This window comes from Peromyscus leucopus, chromosome 13, assembly GCF_004664715.2.
Source record: "Peromyscus leucopus breed LL Stock chromosome 13, UCI_PerLeu_2.1, whole genome shotgun sequence".
Lineage (NCBI taxonomy): Eukaryota > Metazoa > Chordata > Mammalia > Rodentia > Cricetidae > Peromyscus > Peromyscus leucopus.
In genome coordinates this window covers 10,516,062-10,536,979 of record NC_051074.1, presented here as the reverse complement: position 1 = coordinate 10,536,979, position 20,918 = coordinate 10,516,062, and the positions used below count along the sequence as shown (strand labels likewise).

The window sequence follows — 20,918 nt, the reverse complement described above, 5'->3', positions numbered from 1 at the left end:
GGGTAAGAATGCTAGAGAAAGATACTCTGAATAAAACCCGATTCTGAGGAGCATAGTTTGGTTGGTAAGCTGTCTAGGGAACCATTTTGGGAGAATGATATTCCTAGAGGAACCTGCTCCGGGGGAAACCCTGCTTTGAGAAATGATATTGCATAGCCAGGCAGTGGTGGTGCACGCCTCTAATTCCAGCACTTGGGAGGCAGAAGCAGGTGGATCTCTGAATTAGAGGCCAGTCTAGTCTACAGAGTGAGTTCCAGGATAGCCAGGGCTACACAGAGAAACCCTGTCTTGAAAAACCAAAAACAAACCAACCAACCAAACAAACAAAACAAAAATGAAAAGGAAAGAAATTATATTGAGAGAAATATTGCTCCAGGGAAAAGTACTCTGAGGGGAACCCGCTATGAGGAACCCCATTCAGAGAGAATGCTGTGAACAGGAAATCCTATTCTGAAGGGAACTCATTGCTGAGGCATGATGTTCTGAGGGAGGGGAATGCTATTCTGAGGAGACCCCTCTCCTGGGGAAAGCCTTATCTCCTTCTTCCTTCTTTTACACACACACACACACACACACACACACACACACACACACACACACACACACACTCAAAAACACTGTGTGTGTGTGTGAGACAGAGAGAGAGAGAGAGAGAGAGAGAGAGAGAGAGAGAGAGAGAGAGAGAGACAGACAGAGACAAGGTTTCTCTATATAGCCCTGGCTCTGCCTGCCTCTACCTCCCAAGTACTGGAATTAAGGACACCACCATGTCCTCTCAGAAGGGGACATTATATCCGCTGGAACTGTAATTACAGATGGTTATGAGACACAGTGTGGGTGCTGGGAACCCAACCCAGGTCCTCTGCAGGTACTATAAGTGCTCTAACCACTGAGCCATCTCTGTAGACTGGGAATGTTGTTCTTAGGGCACTGCTCTGAAAGGAACACTGTACTGGGGTGAACCTTCATTCTGGAGACTGTCATTCTGAGAGGAAACCGGGACCTGCCCTTCCAGGAGAACAGTGTTCTATGGAACTCAGTTCTGAGGGAACCTTGTTTAGAAAAAAGGCTGTTCTGAGGTGGTAAGGCTGCTCTAGGGGATACTGCTTTGGGGAAAGGCACTCTGATGGGAAACCCAAGGAGAGGTGGGCGGTTCTGAAGGGAAAGCTGTACCGAGCAAGCCCTCCTGACGCCACGTTCTGAGAAGAGCTGCTCGGAAGGAAAACATTTCCTCTTTCTGAGAGACCCGTATTTTAAGCACATCTTCTTAGGTGAAATCTTGTTCTGGAGACTGATGTCTTGAGGGGAACCTTGCTAGGAATTACACTTTGAGGGAGAGGCAGCTCTGAGGGAACCTTGCTCTAGGAATGTCTGTTCTGAAGAGACTTCTCTTGTGAATACCAGTACTCTTAGGGGAACCATGTTCTGAGGAGAATCCTGCTCTGAAGGAAATCCCTTCCAGGAAACCCCTGGGACGGCTGTGTTTTTATTGGGATACTGTTCTGAGGAACCCCGTTAAGACAACACTGTTATTAAATGTAGAATGTTGTTCAGGGAACGGTTTTGAAAAGAATTGTACTCTTCAGAGAGTCCTGTTCCGAGCGGAGTGTTCCGCACTTACTGTGCCGACAAGAACCCTCTTCTGAGGGGAGCCCTGCTGTGGAGAATGAGAAGATGAACTTGTTCTTGGGAGTGCTGCTGTGAGGGGAACACTGTTCCGAGAGCAACACAGACGTTTCATTCACAGCTTTTATGCTAGGCCTGGAGTTACCACACAGACCTGCCTTACCTTTAGCTGACGCATGTTCCTGAGGAGGATGTCCCCAATTCGCTGATGATCATCTTTTAAATGGGCACTGGAGGGTCCTTCCCTGGAACAGAGGAACGAGAAGGTTTATAAGTCTCTTGGAAGCTTCTGGAAAATTCCACGGTAACAAGTAGCTGTAGTCACAGTCATTTTTCCTTTTTTGCGACAGGGTTTGACAGCTGAAGCTGGCCCACATGAGAGTCCTGTCTCTGTCTCCTTAGTGCTGGGATTGTAGGCATGGACTACACCTAGCAGTCAGAGTCATTACGAGGTGTCTGCAGGCGCAAAGAATTTGACTTGACAGCAACAATTACTGCATCTCTCTAAATACGACAGTAACCAGGTGAAAACAGACTTTTCCTTTTTGACTTGCTTCTCTATTCTCTTTTCTGGAATAGGGTAAGTAAAGTGTATTGTTATTAAAGTTTATTCTGTCTCACTGAATAGGATTTTGAAATACACTTCAATGAAATAATGGTTGTTTTGAATTAGTTTCTGAAGATGGGGACTTCCGGAGACAAGTCATTGTGTCAAGGGTGGGTACTCCCCAAGGAGGGTTCAGGACTCGGGAACTGCTGGTCCAGGCACCCAGCCCACAGAGCCAGCAGTGTGTGCTGTGGAAGTTTCAGTGGGTGGGAGTCTCCAGTGGAGGGAGTCAAGGGAACAGTCCCATCTGATGCCCGGGTCGTTACCAGAGAGCCAGCCTCTGCTCCACCTCATGCAGGAAGCCTCTGTGGAACTCGTAGACTGGATCAATGTTGGAGAAGAGCAGGGTCATCAGGGCTGCAGGCATGGCATCCTCCTTGATCACCATACTTCGGAACCACTATGGGAAGAGTTTGGCATGCTGAGAGGCTCAGCTGGGAACTGAAAGGCCATGCCTCTGAGGGCTTGTGACCTCAGGACACCAAGCAAAGGTCCTCCAGTGTATAAGGACAGCCTAAACCAGAATTCCTTACATAGCCTCTTTGTTGACTGTATAATTTTCAAATATAAACAAAACAATTCTAGGTCAAAGCTTCCAGATAGATACATTCTTAGTTGTACAGCATCATGGAAATTTAAGACATCAGCATCTAACATGACTTAGACATGGTGCTGTACGGCAAATATATTCAACAGAATTTACATAAGTAGGTCTCAAGATTGCCAAAGATATTTCTCAGGATGGTGCCTCTGTGTTTGTATCTAAAGCATATTAAGGAAATCAAAACGATCAAGGACTAAGGTTTCATACCACAGTAATAACTTCTAAATCCTTCAGATATGTTCGTTCTGTAGCGAGAATCTCCTTGGCTATGAAATAGGCCTCGTCTTCTGGTATGTGCTGAAAGAGGCAGAGAGAACCGTGAGCGCACTTCTGGGGGACACTTCTTTCACATCGAGGGACAGCCTGAGGTTTGTAAGATGCTATGCCCAAGCTAATGGCATTTTGGAAATTCCTGCCACAATTCCTAAAGGGATTTACTGTAAAATCAAGACTTTATTTGTATATGTGTATGGCTGAATGTATGTCTGTGTACTGAGTGTGTAAAAGTGCCTGCAGAAGCCAGAAGAGGTCACTGGCTTCCAGTTACAAGTGGTTGTGAACCACCCGATGTAGGCGCTGGAAAATGAATCCAAGTCCTCTGCAGGACCAGCAAGGACTCCTAACTACAAAGCCATCTCTCTAGCCTGGAATTTACTTGTAAGTAAACACATCCAATAAAGCCCAACTAACATTTCTCTCCACATTTTGCCCTCATTATATGTTATTTATATTTGGAGAAATAATTGCTTTTTAAATATTAATATATATAAAACAGAACTGAGGTTTATTATCTGTTTTGTGATGAAATTATGTTCCTCTATCATTGCCATTGATGAAGCTGGTTAAAAGATAAAGAACCACATGTGTATGTTAAACAGGTATGTATATGATTAAAGGCTAGAGAGACGGCATAGTGGTTAAGAGCCCTGGCTGCTCTTCCAGGGGACCAGGCTCAAATCCCAGCACCCACCTGGTGGCAGACAACCACCTAGGACTCCAGTCCCAGAAGCTGATGGCCTCTGTGGGCACTGCATGGTACACATATATACATGCAGGCAAAATACACAGAAACATAAAATAAGAATAAATAAAAACACATGTATGCAATTAAAATAATTACATTTGGGCTAGAGATATGGCTCAGCATAAAAGAAAATTTTAAATTAAAATAAACTTACCTCATAAAAGTAACAACAACAAAAACTACAAGTGTGTATTCTGAGTGTGCCTATGACAAGGTGCTGAGCTGGCTGATATACGTCCTGGGTGTGGACGAGACCCCAGGTCCAACTCCAGGCTCGGCTTTCAGCGGCTTCCCTTGTGCTTGCTAGTACTGGACCTGAGACGGACCCGTCTAAGGAGCTGAGTAATCTCCATCGGGGCTGTGTCTGTCTAACGTGCAATGCAACACTCCCAGTCAATGAGGGGCTGCAAGTCATGGCGGAGCACTGTCATGGAGCGTGAGGTGGAAAGGGCTGAAGCCTTTTCCTGCGAAGACTGTGATCAGGCCACTCACATGGAGGGGGCCAGCACACAGGACAAATGTCAAGCACAGAAACTGATGTGGGATAGTAAAAGGGGGACGAAAGAAAGCCATCCGACCTCTGGCGTTTGGAGTGTTTGGTGAATGCACTGTGGTATGCATGCATGCAGGATGCAAGCTGACCTGCAGAGGCAGGCGGGAGTCTCAAGACGCCTTTGGACAAGTCCATTGAGATGGTGTGGGTGTGAACATGATGCGTGATGACAGAAGCAGCGAATTCTGCCCTAAGCCAAGGGAAGGATCAGCGCCCCCCACCAGAGGTGGGAAGGCTGAGGCAGTCTGGGAGGAAGCACCATGCTAGCCTACAATATGCTTCACAGGCTGTGTAAGGAGAAGCAGGGGACAAGGTGACCCCACCGGAGGCCCATGTTTGGGGACCACATCTCTTCTGTGGCCCGATTTAGTTCAAGACAGACTGCAATGTTCTCTCACAGTGCCTGGAATAAAGGAGCAATGAGGTGTGCTCATCTTAGGTGTCTCGGAACCCATGGAATGCAGTGCCTTCCACCCGCCAGAGACACACCACTGTAATGCATTCTGACGACATCCTTCAGAGTCAGGTTCTGCCATCCTCTCCCCAGAAGTCATGTGCAACCTCTCCATCAGATCTTCTCAAATGATCAGGAGCGACTGTGATAGCCTGGGTTCCCGGTTCCACCCCTTGGTATCTTCATGCTGTTCCCGGAGTGTGGCCCTCCCCCAGCAGAACAGCTCACTTATTTTTACAACCTTCCACATTTTTTGTACTTGTCATAAAACATTTTTAAAAAAATTCAAATCCAATGACATCTTTAAAAAAAAAAAAAGTCTTATCTCCCCAACTTGACATAGGTATGCCATGAACTTTCAGCAGTAAGAGCTGGGTGGCTCCAGCCTTCCTCACAACAGGACAGAGGTTCTAGTTGTTCATTTTGCACACTTCTGGCCTTGGCCTGGGACAAAGAGGTCAGGGAAGACGGCCTCTTAACAGCAATTACCTTTGTCTGAAAGCCAAAAGCCCATCCTAACTCTGCATGTGCTATAGAAACCAGGTCCAGAGGCCCAGACCAGCTCCTCACTGTGTGACAGAAAACGTGCCAGAGCACAGTCCCAAGAGCACCACTGAAGACTCTGCAGGACCCTCTGATGGCGGCAAGCACCAACTGCCCTGCTCTGTTGTAGAGCGACCAAATCAAACCCAAGCAAGCTGACCTGCTGGCCAGAGATGGATGGATGGTGACGGGGACTGCCCGGAGGGGCAGCACCATCTGCCCTTCACCCATGTCACCACAGGATAGCGCCATCTCTCAGACCCACACAACAAAAGATGCTTCTGCTGTCTTTGGGCAATCCTGACTTCTGAATACTCGATCTTCAGCGACCTCTTTTAAAAAAGGAAGGGGGGAAAAAGCACTAAGTGAGGCCAGAGAAACAGCTCGGTGATTAAGAGCACTGTCCGTTCTTCCAGAGGACTCCGGTTCAATTCCCAGCATCTACACGGTGGCTCACAACCACTGTAATTCCATTTGCAGGGGATCTGATGCTCTCTTCTTGCCTCTGTGGTCATTGTATGCATGTGGTACACATACACACACACAAGCAAAACACTCATATATATAAAATACAATTAAAAAGTTGCATCAAGGGCTGGAGAGATGGCTCAGAGTTTAAAAGCACTGGCTGCTCTTGCAGAGGTCCTGAGTTCAATCCCAGCAACCATATGGGTACAACCATCTGTAATGAGATCTAGTGCCCTCTTCTGGCCTGCAGGCATACATGGAGGCAGAGTGTTGTATACATAATAAATAAATAAATCTTTTTTAAAAACTGTACCAAGTAGAAGACAGTGGAACGAAAGAAAACAGGCTGGTTCCTGCTCCCACCAGCAGGCTTGGAGGGCCATCCTTTCCTTATTCTTCCACACACCCGAGCAGCTGGATAAAGGCTTGACCAGGCCTGGGCATGGATCGGGTGGTACATCTCTAACCCATGCCCCTATGTGAAACCAAACTGAACGGACATTGCCCAGATCCTTCAGGAGAGTCATCAGTGGAACAGTAGGAGACTCTGGTAGAAGACGACCTTCAGGTCAGACCCCAGCTACTTCTGGCTCAGTGACCCTGGGGGGCCTGGGATGCCCTGGGCCGTCTGTGCCGCCCAAGGAGCTTAGCGATGCTTGATACTGGCTTTATTAGGTAGACTTAGACATTCGGGACTGTACAGTTGCCAGACCAGAGCTGACTCTCAAAGGGCTGCCGGAGATGATCCTCTCTGCTGAGGAGGCTGCCACCTCCTGGAGAGCATGCATCTGTGAAGGCTAGAGGTGACCTTTCCACACAGGGCCTAGGATGGTTCTTGTTCTCAGGTTGTGTATCATGACCACCAGACACCTTCTCTTGGGCTACGCCCTGTGAGCCCAACCATCTCAGGTAATGATCAACTAGCTTTTTCCTTTTTTTTTTTTGTAATGTGATAATGTTAAAAGGAAATGATGAAATAGATTATTAAGTTTCCAAAATAAATAAAAATGATCATAAGACAACTGTGTTCATGCCAAGCACGAAGTGGCCAAAGAAGCACAAGTAACCCCACTGCAGGCTGATCTGTAGTCCTGGGAGGAGGCCACCTCTTGCCTGCAGGCCTCCAGGATAGCCACCTTGTAACCATCTCCCTCATTCTGTTCAAAGGACTTCTCCTAGTCAAGATGGGGTTCTAGCAGATACCTGGGCATGGAGGAAGGAGTGGCCTGCTTCACACCATGTGGAAATGGGTCTTGTCCTCCCTGCTAAGGTGTGTCAAATGTCCCATAGGCCCTGCCATCCTTTGGATAATTAGGCTAGAATCTTGCTAGAGTTTGGATTCGGACCGTTCCTGAAAGGCCGACATGTTGAAAGCCTTGGTCTCTAGTTCAGCACTATGGAAGGTGGGAACTTCAGGTGGGACCCAGTGGGAGTTCTTTGGGCCCCTGGGGCAGGGATGTCCCCAAAGGGTTCAGGGGACTGCAGTCCTGCTTCTCTTTCATGGCCTGGCCACGAACTAAACAGCTGTTCTCCAGGGGCTCCCATCAAGTCAGCTTCTCTAGGGCCCAAACAGCAGAGCGCCTCTCCATGGGCTAAACCCCCCGACACTGTGCGACAAAATAAAACTTGTGTCTTCATAAGCTGATGTCCCAGGTGTTTCTGCCAGAGCCACAGAGAGCAAATACAAACAGGGAGCACAGGTTTTCTAAGAATGGCAAAGAATGGCACTTTTCCCCAGGCGGTGGCGGTGCACGCCTTTAATCCCAGCACTCGGGAGGCAGAGGCAGGCGGATCTCTACGAGTTCGAGGCCAGCCTGGTCTACAGAGTGAGTTCCAGAACAGGCTCCAAAGCTACACAGAGAAACCTTGTCTTGGGGGAAGAAAAAGAAAAAGAAAAGAAAGGCACTTTTCCGTGATGGCGCCTGAGACAGGTCCCACCTACTCAGCCCCTATTACCCACCTGGCTGATGCTCAAAACCCCACTTCATCCTGCTGTGGCCCCCTAAGAGATCACAGTGGCTTTCTATTATAGGTCTACTCCCTCCCCCAGACTATAATTGTTTGATTGCCTGCCAAGATGTAACCCCAGATTGGCTACCGTAAGGTGAACTGGTTGTCCCTGGTACCTATGAGTAAATGGAATCTTCTGCTTGCTCATTCTCTACTGTATATTAAAAATGTGCCCTCACTACAGAGAGCTACAGGAACGCCATGTCTTGCCCTGTTACAAAGCCCAGCACCTCCCACTCCAGGCACTATCTCTAATGTTGGCCAGGTCCCCTTCTCATCCCGGAAGTCTCCCATGAGAGATCTTCCTGAGGGCCCCCCCCACCTTCCTTTTGCAACTGCATCTCCAAGTTACTCGGCTGTAAGCAAGGAGAGAGGAAGGAACCAGTAGGGCACTAAACCAAAGGGGAGAGGCAGTGGGCCCTGCAGGGAATGGCCTGTCCCCTTCCCATCTGTCTTCGAGATCCAGCCTAACACTTGGAAACCATGGATGCCAAAACAGCCTGGCACACAAACCTGGGGATTGTGTGTGCACGGAACCTTGAGTTCTAAGGGTAACAGTGTCTCAGATGATCTGTACCAGGTCAACGGGGTGTGAGCAGTCTTTTCCTGCCCACCCGGGGGCTCCCCAGTTAGGGTTTGCATCTGGCAGCACCGTCAGTCTCAAGAGTGGCCCACCTTGTGTTTCTGCTCTTCTGGGTTGTCCATCCTGGCTGTACCAGCACCACTGAGGACAGGGCTTAGAACAGGGGATGAGCCCTGCTCAGCTGTGCTCAGAGAGGCCTGAAGCTCGGGGCCCAGGCTCAGCTGGCTCTTCTGGCTGGAGGGAGAAGGCTGAGGACTATCCACAGAAAAGCCTAGAAACGAATGAAGTAGGGTGGAGCAGAGAGTGAGAAGAGCTGTGAGGTTGGCCCCTCGCACTAGACTGCAAACCTCGTGCTGTATCGGGCTCTGAGGAGAATGTGGGGGTCGTCATGTGCAGTCCTAGACACAGCACCAAAGGGAACAGTGGCAGCTAATCTACCCAGCACCGGAGACCAGCACACGGAGTGACTCCTCGTGGCCCTGGGTTGGGTTTCTAGGGGTGTCTTTCTGAGTAAGTCAAACACCACAGGACCCTGAAGCAAATGGCTCCATGGAGGCCAGGGATGGCACACACACATCGCCACGTTGCTCACCTAGAAGGCACACCTAATTTTCGGCCTGTGTTACTACTGATGTATTAAAAAGCTAGGCTACATAAAGTTGCTCAGTTCACATTCTGTCTAGCTGCTGAGCTTTTCACTAATGAGAATATTTTTCTGTTAGTTTCTCATACCAAAACAAGAGACTAATACCTAACTCCTTTCCTTATTAAAACAGTATTTGCTTTTCAATAGATTAGACTTTCAGCCAACTTCCTAGGAGGCCAATGATGAGGCATAATGCATCTGACAATTTATAATATTGAAATGTCCTTAGGAGGCTGAGCAGGACGACCATGAATTTAAGGCCAGCCTGGGCTACAAAGTAACATCCTGTCACACTTTAAAAAAAAGAAAATTCCTTAACTTCTTGTCAAAGGATTCTCATATTTTTCTATGGGAAAGCAACAATTATTAAACGCCAAATTTTAAAGATACATTTAAAACAGCATTTTTTGGCAGGCCTCAAACTCACTACGTAACTCCTTATCCTCCTGTTCCCACATCCTGAATGCTCAGATGACAGGCAGACAGTACCATACTCTAAATGGGATTTTACAGGAGAAATTAAACGCTGTTCAGAAACTATTGAAATGGAAATTTACCTCACATTTCCAGGTGAAAAGTATTTTAACCCTGAAGTCACTGTTCCTCACTATGATTACTAAGTGCCTGAGAGCCCTGGTTGTGAGGAGGCTACAACACCTGGCTTCCTCACTCCATCCATGACTGCTTTCAAAGGAAGGTCCTCGTCTCTGCTGCTAAGAGTCCTTAAGTGAAGTCCTCTATAGTGACCAGTTTATAAGGCTACAACTTGGTGTTTAACCTAAAGCTCCTAAATGAGAACAGGTAGCATGGAGCCCCCCCTCACAGGGCCGGTACAAGCCCCCAGGCAGGGCAGCCTCCGGGGTGGCAAGCTGGAGCAGAGGAGGTTTTTATTTTCACATTGACAAAGTCAGGGATCTGCAAGGCCCTCGCCTGCTGCTGGAGAGTTAAGGATGCTCTGCAGCGCTCCCATAGAACTCCGGTTTGGAACTGTTCACAAGTCATATCTGAAGGCAGGAGAAAACATTTATTGACATAGAAACCTAGACGATGTTACTACACGAATGTTTAACAACCAGTTTATTAAAATTTGCTTTATTACAGATTTAGTTGAAACATGCTAAACAACATTAATGATAAAAAATTATAGCTGCCACCGCATTTCAATCTTTGTCTCTTTTGTGGGAGCTGGCCTCTCTGTGCTCCCCTCAACTGTGTGTTATTCCCTATGTTGAGTGCATCCCAAAGACGTGCTATTTAAGGTTGATGCTCCCAAATCTGTCACTGGTAGCTCAGAACTGCATGAAGTCCTTTTAGAAAATTAAAATTCAGAGGAAATCTAGAAGCTATAAATAACTTACATTTTACAACTACACTGTTTAAAATAGAGTAGTTGTGATGCTTTACATCCAATTATAAAAAATATGTCAAAGACCACCACTTTACAGCCGGGTGGTGGTGGCACACACCTTTAATCCCACCACTTAGGAGGCAGAGACGGGCAGATCTCTGAGTTGAAGGCCAGTCTGAACTACAGAGTGAGTTCCAGGACAGCTAGGACTACATAGAGAAACCCTGTCTCAAAAAACAATAGAAACAAAAAAAAAAAAAAAAAAAAAAACAAAAAATGAAACAAAAAAAGAGACCACCATTTTTACCCATGCCTTACTATTATGAAGTCTAGAGCAAGTTCTAATGGACAGTTACCAAAAAGTTTCTGGAATACAAATATAGAGCACAGGCCAGCCTGTAATCCTAACAATTTATAAGCCAGCTGGGCTACACAACAAACCCCATCTCAAAATAAAACAAAACACACTCCCCATCCTCCTAAACAAAAAAGGTTCTCACAGAGGCTGGCTGGCTGGTTCAGTGGTTAAGAGCATTTGCTGCTCTTCCAGAGGACTCAGGTTTGGTTCCCAGCACCCATATGGCAGCTCAAAACCCATCTGTAACTCAACTTCCAGTGGATCTGATGCCTTATTCTGACCTCTTCGGGCACCATGTGTGCATGCAGTACATAGATATACATACAGGCAAAATATTCATAAGCCTAAAATAAAAATAAATCTTTTTTAGGTTGCCACAAAATTGAACTTTAATTTTTAGTAGCAGGAGGGGCAGAGCATGCAGAAATGGGTACTTCAGGCACCGTCAAACGATGCACTCTGGGGATGCCGGTAGAATTGGCGAACAGCGTACAGCCAGTGTGAGGGAAATAGCCATTAAGGCAGGAGATGCAACTGGCAACACCCAGCCTTTAGTAAGTACCCTACGAAGAAGGGAGATTCTGCTTCGGGATGGATTAGGGTTAGTGTAAATGACTTTTGGTTTATGGAGGTTAAAAATCACTTGGTATCATCACTGTATATATTTTCTATATTATAAAGAAGTTATCAACTCAAAATTTAGTGAATTAATCTTGAATGTACCACAAGGTACCCTTAAATATTTTGTTTACAGTTAAACCTGTTAGAGAAAAATGTCCAAATCATTCTTGAAATTATACAGATAGAGATCACATGATAATGTTAAATAATCTGGGATTTAGTGGAAGGGTACTTCTCCAACATGTGAGGGGCCTCAATTTGACCCCCAGCAAACACACATGCACATACGTACGTACGTATGTACACACACACACACACACACACACACACACACACACACACACACACACACCGCTACTACCACTGCCACTACTCTACCAAAAACTACAGGGTGGGGATATTCTGTCAACTGGCAATAAACATGTAACTCTTCTCAATGGGACTGTGGTGGATTCTCTGAGCTCTATTAGCACAGCAGCGTCTGTCCCTGGAGAACACTTTCAGCTGGAGCCACCATTGTGTGTGTGTGTGTGTGTGTGTGTGTGTGTGTGTGTGTGTATGTGTGTGTGTGTGTGTAGTGTGTATTTGAAGGGGTAGCTAGCCAGCGTGCTTTCCAGAATTGACAAAGACAGCAATGGAGTCAGGGCCACTCAGTTTCAGTGACTCGGTGTTCCTTGACATAAAAGGCAATTGGCCTGATGGTTCTTCCACTAAAAATCCTCTCAACATTACTAAGATATATTTTTGTTTTGTTCTGTGGACAGGCTCCATACGTGGCTCAGGCTACCCTCAAAACTCCCCGATCTTCTTGATTCCACTTCCTGAGTACTGGAATTACAGGTGTAAAAAGACATATTTAAATGCATGGCTAAAGCTGTCTTAAGAATAGTTTTAGGTGCTACAGAATGTTTCACAGTAACTGTCATTCTACTACAGATTCAACCTTATGTATTTGCAGAAACACCCAAGGTCCTCTAATAAAAAGCAGAGAGTGAACTGCTCTGAGCCACAGGAGTCCCTGTTATAAAACTCATTCATCCCCAGCCCTCGATGAATATGCCTACACTCAGAGAACATTTAACCCTCCTTCTATAGTGTGAAGGATCAACTTTTTTTTAGCTGCAGGGAAGGGATTCTTCAGTCCCCAAACTGAGCTCCCTGAGATTGAGAAGTAGGAAGAGCAGCTATGAACTCTACATTTCTGAGGGGGCAGATCCAGCTGTGCACTGGGAGACGCTGCTGCACGGGCTGTGTGGGGGAGTGCACTTAACACATTCTCAGAGCTGAGAGTTACACGCTTGCCTTCACAGGGTATCTAACGCTTATTTCAAACTGTCAACAGTCAGCGTTCCTGGGAGCTGGTTTATCTCTTAAAACTACTCAAAACACATCTGGTAATTTTTGAAATATTATTTAAAAGGCAGTATAATTCTTTTGTGCTTACCTTCACTTTTTCCTTCAAGACCATTGTTTTTGTTCATCTAACTAGAGATGAAAGATGATGAAAAAGAACTTCACATTTAGAGAGAAAAGATAATAAACTTTTATTTCATACCTTTAAGTTCTCTTTTTAAGAATTCTTTAATAAAAACAGTCTTGAACATATTTGCCTCATAGCAGAGGGTCAGATCCTATTCAGCAAAATTGAAGGTCAAGTTGAAGGTCAATTTGGGTGTCAGAAGCACAAGGAAGAGAAAATATGGCTTGAATAGTAGACTGTCAGTTTCAGAAAGAAAAGGAAGGGAAACCCCACAGAACTGACTACATAATGCAAACAGGTAAACGTGCATTTGGTGAGTTCAAAGACCTTGTTTCCGGCTTTGCTAGGGCCAGTGTCATGATTCTTTTCACAAACAGAATCCGGTTTAAAAACAAGTGGAAGGTGGAGAAATGGTTAATAGTGCCTCCTGTCTTGATAAGGAAATAAGGAAGACAAGGACAATCTTCTCTCATGGTCACTATGGCTTTACGGTTCAACAGTGCTCAGAGCTGGCAGCCCTCTGCCCCTCCTCACAGCGTCCTCAGGCACCCTGGCGGACTCCAGCTGCTGCAGCAGCCTCCTCAGAATCACACCATGATGCTCAATCTCCCCGTGCAGGTGTGCCAGACCCCCTCCCAGGACTGGGGAGCCACCATCAACCTGGAACCTGCCAGATCAACCTGGAACCTGCCAGATCAACCTGGAACTTCACAGTTCCGCTGTCAACCTATTCTGCATTAGGACAGTGTGTGGCTCTGAACTTTGCTCGCCAGAATCTCACAAAGAAAGGGACCTGGAGAGAAGCTGATAAAGCTGCCAAGCCAGTGAGGTAGCTGGACCTTCCTCAAATGAGACTGAAGCAACAGAGAGTGGGTTGAAGATATGCTCCACTTGGGAAGAAGGGTGTTTTTCTAGAGCTGTATACACTGGCCGCGGACAGAGGACACGCCCACTGTGCGGCTTCAGTGAGAATCATTACCTGGATAAGCAAGTGAATTCCAACAAAGAACTGGTGACCCTATGGCCAACTTGTACAAGGTCAGCGTTCCCACCGTGACACGGCAGAATGTCCCGGCAAGTGCACCCAGGGGAGGCAGGGGGAGCCGCGCCCGGGGCTGACTCTCCTGTAGCTTAACACTGCACAAAACACCAACTCAAGTTCTTTAATTTCAGAGAGGAGGAGGGAAAAGGGAGGGAGGAGGGAGAAGGACAGAGGGGAGGGACGGGGAGGAGGGGGAGAAGAGGCACGGCACTGTCAGGTTATGTGGTTTGCTTTTGCACACGGACTTTGGCAGTTTTATTTTAACAGAATGATTTCCTGGAGGTTAGGGCTATAGCTTAGTGGTAGAGCATTTACCTAACATGCACAATGAGGTCCAAACCCCAAAACATACTTTTGCCCAAAACCTTTAGATCCTGCAACAAGTCAAATATAGTGAATCTACAGAGCAGGCCTCACTGGAAGGGGCAGTTTGCCAGGCAGTGGTGGCGCACGCCTTTAATCCTAGCACTCAGGAGGCAGAGACAGGTGGATCTCTGTGAGTTTAAGCCTAGCCTGGGCTACCAAGTGAGTTTCAGGACAGCCAAGGTGGTTACACAGAGAAACCCTGTCTCAAAGCACCAATAAATAGATAGATAAGATAGGTAGATAGATAGATAGATAGATAGACAGACAGACAGACAGACAGACAGACAGACAGACAGACAGAAGTGGCAGAGTTAGAAAATGTAAGGACCTTGCTGGTTTTACCATCTCCGTTGGATGGCGTTAACTCAGGTCAGATGGCACACAGGCCCGAGCCGGAGCTCAGCAGCTCACTCATCATCAGTTTCCCCCCTGTAGACCCCCACACTAGAGCCAGTACTTCATTCACATGCAGCAGGCGCTGGACAGTCATGTATCAGCAGGGAACAGGCCTGTGCGAGAGAGACCTGAGCTTCTGCCACTGGTCTCCTTTGTGTGAGAGGTGCAGTCACCTCTCACACAAAGCACTGGCTTTCTCCCAGAAGTGCTGTTGTTCAGGCCTCTGTTCTGTGGAGACACACAGATGCTGGGCTCTGGGGCCTATGTGCCTCCCCCTCCAGTCACAGGTGCCAGCTCATCACTGGTGCCTGGACCTGTGGCTCTGTGCCCCCAGCACCTCAAAGAATCAAGGTGCTCAACGTGTTTCTGGCCATTGCTGCCCAGAAGGTGGAAACAGGGTCCTTGAGCCCCCCCAAGGATACAAGAGGCCAGAGAAGTATGGACCTCTAAGCAAGCAGCAGAAAACCTCTGTTGGATGAACAGGAAGTTCAAATTCGTAGCTGGAGCAAAACCTGCAGGAGATTGCTGAGCTCTGGGGAGTACTGAGCTCCAGGACAGCCCTCCTCCCTACACCACTGGGAGGTTCTAGCCCATGGGAACAAACTGAAAAATACGTCCTGGTGCTCAGCTTTAAGAGTCAGCAGCACTTTCTGTGCAGAGTAAAGCATGTGTCTATGGTGTGCACTCGACACTGAAGGTGGCAGCGTGAGGCTTGTACCTTCAAGTGTGGTATCCATGGTCTAAGCACACTCCAGCGGCTCCTCTACCTCCTCTGCCACACTGGCTATGTTAACCACACCAGACAACAGCAGAAAGGTATTGAAAGAGTGCTAAGACAGAGAAAGCAAGATGCTCCCCCCCCCAACCGCTGGCCTTCAACACAGATGTCACTACTCATACCCATAGCAAGACGATCTATGTAAGCACCACACTGCCTGTTTGGTGAAGGGTTGCATAAATATGCACTTACTTCAAGGATTAATTTAATATGTGAAATAACCTGTAATCTATATAAATCAAAACTCTTAAGTAGAGGGAAAGAAAGCTAAAAAGCCCATTTAAAAATTCATAGTAAATATTTCCTCATTTTATTGAATAAACAATTAAAAATTGTCAGTACATATCTGCAAATTTATAAATTTCCATGGAAAACAAATTTTATAAGTACCACAAACAGACAACAGAAACGTCTCTTTAAAGCATCAACAAGTTCGAATGCATAGAGAAATCCCAGCTCCACTTCTCCTCATTCCCTAAAAGAATGAATGCAAAAATGCTTTCATCCGAAAGACAGAGCTTTGTGCACCAGTGGACACTGAGGTGTGGGCTACTGCAGGGAGGAGGTGACAACGGCCGCCACCTGTGACAGTGTCTTTTGCATATGCAGCCCCGAGACAGGAGCCAGAGAGAGGCCACGGCAGATGCAGTTCCACGGACTTCAGAACAAACATTAACTACTGAGTACTAACACTGACTATGAAGTAACTGTTCTTGTAAAGGACTTTCTATGAACTGGAGGGAAGAAGTGTACCTGGAAGATATACAGTACCTATCAGCATCAACTGTCACGTGAACACGTAAGAGTTAAGAATGAATGTGTGCACATCGCTGTGTTGTTATAACCACAGTGTGGGTGATACAATATAATCATTACTCAGGCAGAACAGGGGAGAGTGTATGAAAAAATGAAAACATACCTGTGTACTAAAACTATCAGAAAGGATGGACTCACTGGTCATGTCAATAGTTTTCATGTTACATTCCTGAACGTGCTAGTGGCCATCCCTTGGTCATTTGTACTAAACAAAACACAAGTGCTAATGAAAACAGGGCATTCTAATCTAATGCCAGACTCAGACAAGGTCTCTGCCGTATAAAAAGGCACAAACATTACCTAATGGATCAAGGCTATGCAGTGCAGAACACTGCACATCTCTAATATAAACAATCTTGCTACCATGTAATCATGTTGTTAGTCTTCAAATATTCATAGTGGCTTATATAAAAGACCGAGACTTTGGGATCTTAAATACAAAAATAGACTTGATAACTAATAAAAACATATCTAAAGCAGAGGTCATTGTTAGTGGTGGACTTAATGGTTAGAACAGATACTGCTTGACAGTGGCCTTGTACTGCAGGGACAGCCATGGAGTCTTGTCCCCCACCAACACTGACACACAGGCCTATTATCTGCGTGGACAGACCTGACCACTGTTACCTTTCTGCATGGACACACTGGCTGGGACAGCTCTCTACCTAGGTCTCCTTTCTACCCACCCTAACCGTCACCAGGACAGCCTTGACAGGGGTCTATCCAGGGTGGGATAACTATTCCCTTTAAGAAGGTTTTGGACATCACTAAGGAAACCAACAGACTGAGAGCACTGTAGAACACTGTAGAACTTTTGTCTCCTCACTCTGAAGAGCTACTCCAGACTAGGACATGCTACTCTAGACTATGAGCTCACCTCCCTCAGTCTCTGCAGCTTTCCCAGCTACTGGTCATATGGGCCACATCCCCAGGCTGGAGCCACTGACCAACACAGGCAGGCAAACCACAGAAAGGCTCAATGCTCACTCTGGGTTCAGTGGCTTCAGCCAAACTGTACCTTCTCCTAAAGTGAGAGTACCACTGTAGCTCAAGACAGGAGAGGAGTAATTTGTGACTGGCTATGGCATCCTTTGGTTCTAGGTCTGAGCACCTGCCCACCTGACTGACTGGGAAGGGGAAGGTCAGCACAAGTGTGAACAGGAACTTAGAAGAAGGCACAGCTGATGCATTATCAACACTCTATTAAAAGAAAGTTGTCTAAAATTTCTCCAAATTATGCCCAAAAGTGACCCTTCACTAACTAGTGTTATCCATAGAGCACCTGGGATGCCAGGCTCGTACCAAAGCTGTCTTGCCCCCTTTCCCACTGGAGGTCATGTGGGAAACTGGTATATCTGGCTGGCCTCCTGGGTGCCAGTCCAGGCTTGGGACCTGAGGCAGTATCACTAGGCTGGCTTTCACTACAAGGCACAGGCTAAAAGTAGGGGGTAGGATATTCTGATTGAAACGTAACAGGCAGACACAGAAAGCAGATCATGTCTGTGTCCTGACTTGACGAGACAGGAATCTCACTGTGTAGCCCGGGCTGGCCTTAAACTCAAGAGCTTCTTCCCTCCACTTCCAAAATGCTAGGGTTGCAGATGTGCCACCATGCCCAAGCACTTTGAAGATAACTGGGTAATTTAAGTATGTTCTTGCCTCAGGGGATACCAGGGAACTATCATTTTATACAATAATGAATGTGTAGGCTCATGTGAGACTGTGCCTTGTGTTTCACAGACACGTTCAGAATTCCCAGGAAAGGTATAATAAGCACTCCAGGGGCTTCTTCAAAGTGCTACATCCCCCAATCAGAAAAGGCAAGGATGAGAGTAAATACCTATAATCTCAACACTCTAGAGGCTAAGGCAAGATCACAAAAGTCCAAGGCCTGCCTGGGCAGCTTAGTAAGAAGCTGCCTGAACATAAATGGTAAAGAGAAGAGCGGGACAGAGTTTGGTGGCAGGCAGCGTGCTTGCCTGACCAGCAAAGAGCCCCGGTTCAGTCTCTAGCACAGCAAACAAACTAGCAGAGAAGAGATAGAATGGGTGTGGCCAAACACCAGCAATGCCCATGTGGGCGGGGACTGAACGGGACAGAACAGGCTTATTATACCTCTTTTCTAGTTTTTGTATGTTCTGAAAACAACCCCACCCCCCAAATGAAAGAATTATCTACAGAAAGTGAGGTTCCATAGTAAAAATAAAAAACAAACCCCACTCTATAGGAGGCCTAACAGCAGACGGTGACAACAGAATTCATTGAGACTCTCCAAGGGGACAGTGTGACAAACTGACCCAGAGGAGGTCCTTGTCTGTCTGATGGGAACAACCCTTTCCCTCAGCACAGCTTTGCCATGACATAGACACCCCAGCCTGGCAGTAGAGAGAGCTCCACCCCTCCCACACCTGACTTGCTGCCCAGATAGGAGGGTGGGCTTGCTTAAAAAACAAATGAGTACTGAGTTCAACCCTCAGCACTCAAGAACTGGATGTGGTACAGCATACATCTAACCCCAGCGTTCTAGACGTGGAGGTAGGTCAAGATATCTTTGGCTAGATAGCCTGGGATACGAGGGTCTCAAAAAACAAACAACAAAAACCAACCAAGCAGCCCAAACTCAAGGATGACAAGTTTGTTGCTTCACAGCATGAACACGTACACTGGCCAAGCAACAGTGAGGGAGCGGGGTAGTCTTCCTCAACCACACGAACACCAAGGGTCAAGAACAGCATTCAAAAGGTGACACATATTAGTTCTTCCCCAGACACAGATCCAAGGCTGACTTTGGGCATCATACACTGGGAGAAACCAACTGTCTTAAGCAGTTCTGCTCTAAGCAGTGGCACCTTGTATGCATGGAAAGCAACACCCCACCTCTAAGAAATGGAGACAGAATAAACAGTGCTAAACACACAGCAAGCACTGATTGGGGGGCTAATAAAGAAGGAGACTGCAGTATACAAGTCTAAGGGAGTTACAGAAATGAAACTTATGGCTGGGTGTAGTCTGTATTCCCAGCATTGGGGAGGTTGAGACAGGTAGACTGCCATGAGTTCAAGGCTAGCTTGGGCTATATGAGTTCTAGGTCAGCAAGGACTACACATTAAGACCTTGTCACAAAAACCAAAAGGAAAAAAATCAGGACACATTTAGCCACCAACTCCTTGCTAGAATCTGTCCAATATAACAAGAAAAGACAGAGGCCCATGGTGCCCCAAAGACCAGCACAGTTATTCCATCCAGCACAAAGCCAGAAGTCTCACAAAGGAGGCTGGGGATGTATCTCAGGGATGAAGCACTGGCCTAACACGCTCAAGAACCTGGGTTCACACCAGAAAAAAAAAATGATTTCCACAGGACATTTTGATAAGAAAACGAAACTTTCAATGTATATTGCACTGCTAGATAAGATCACAAAGGACCACCACCAAACCAACCAAACAAAAATAATAAACCAGTCACCTGTGGGCCTCTGGGCCAGACAAGCTTAACCGAGTGTGGCCAGGGCTGGCTTCAGCCCAGCACTTATGAGATCCTGGGTCTCACGTCAGTGGCTTATCTTGTCTGAACCATGAACACCAGTCCTGTCCTTCAGAGTACTCTGGAATATGTAGTCCTCCACACAGCACCAACCAGGGCTACTCAGCACCGGTCCCTCTCACTGCTTGGGGCAGAGCCGTGTTTCCAATAGCATCTACAGGAAACAGCCAGCAATGTACATTACAGGCCACCTGATGCAACCCAACATCACTCCTAGAGAGAAGATTCAAACTCTTGTACATTCTGAGGCATTTCTTATGTTCTTATCACTTTAAACAAACAGCTTGTTATGTCAGTAAAAGAAACAACTCTCCTGCACCAGTTTATATTATGACCTTCAAAGCTCACTTGTGGGTCTGGCTCTGCTCGACTACAACCATAGTACCTATTGCACCTGTAACTAAGATGAACAGAAGGAAGCAAGGCATTTCACACTTTCACAGCGGCTTTAGACCAGTGCCCTGCAAGCCCACTCTAAACACAGGATGGCCTCGGTCTCAAGTCAGTAATAAGGAGAGGCTGGTGGCACCCGTGAAGTCCCAGGAGGGCCACCTCTGCATCCAGAAGGCTATCATCTCCACTGTCCTTCCTGTGTTAGGATGCTATCAAGGCATTCTACAGAGATGTCATACTCTGTACTGACTGCACAAACTAAACAAAACCTACATGCTAACTGGTCACGGGAAGCATGGGTCATTTTAAAAGCAGCATCAAGGGACATGTTACCAATCTATTACAGATGAACAGGAATCTGAACTGCATAATATTGAAAATGTATAGCACCAGTTTTTACTTGAATTCAAAGCAGGTGTCAAAAAAGCCAATGTTGCAAAGGCCAATTCATCAGTCACTATAGGGAATGGCTGGAAATACTCTTATTTTAGAGTGATGTGTACGTTTTAACATCACTTCAAATGAAAGTTTTATTTCTTGACATTCAAAACAGTATCCTCTAACTGTAACTAGAAGCAGCCCTGACTATCTAGCCTGAACTCAATCACTTCCTATGTCTGAAGCAAAGGGTTCTGATCTGTAACTACACCAGTGGGGGA

General features: G+C 46.6%; 1 protein-coding gene across 1 annotated transcript in view; it reads right to left on the bottom strand.

Moving 5' to 3' along the window:
• The window catches only part of Farp2 (FERM, ARH/RhoGEF and pleckstrin domain protein 2), a 97,861-nt gene that overhangs the window by 17,141 nt on the left and 59,802 nt on the right, over window positions 1–20,918 (bottom strand). The window contains exons 14-17 of the mRNA XM_028890616.2: window positions 8,565–8,743; window positions 3,045–3,134; window positions 2,500–2,633; window positions 1,790–1,871 (exon numbers count right to left, since the gene is read on the bottom strand). Coding sequence (XP_028746449.1) covers window positions 1,790–1,871; window positions 2,500–2,633; window positions 3,045–3,134; window positions 8,565–8,743 — 485 coding nt within the window. The remainder of the gene's footprint in view (window positions 1–1,789; window positions 1,872–2,499; window positions 2,634–3,044; window positions 3,135–8,564; window positions 8,744–20,918) is intronic.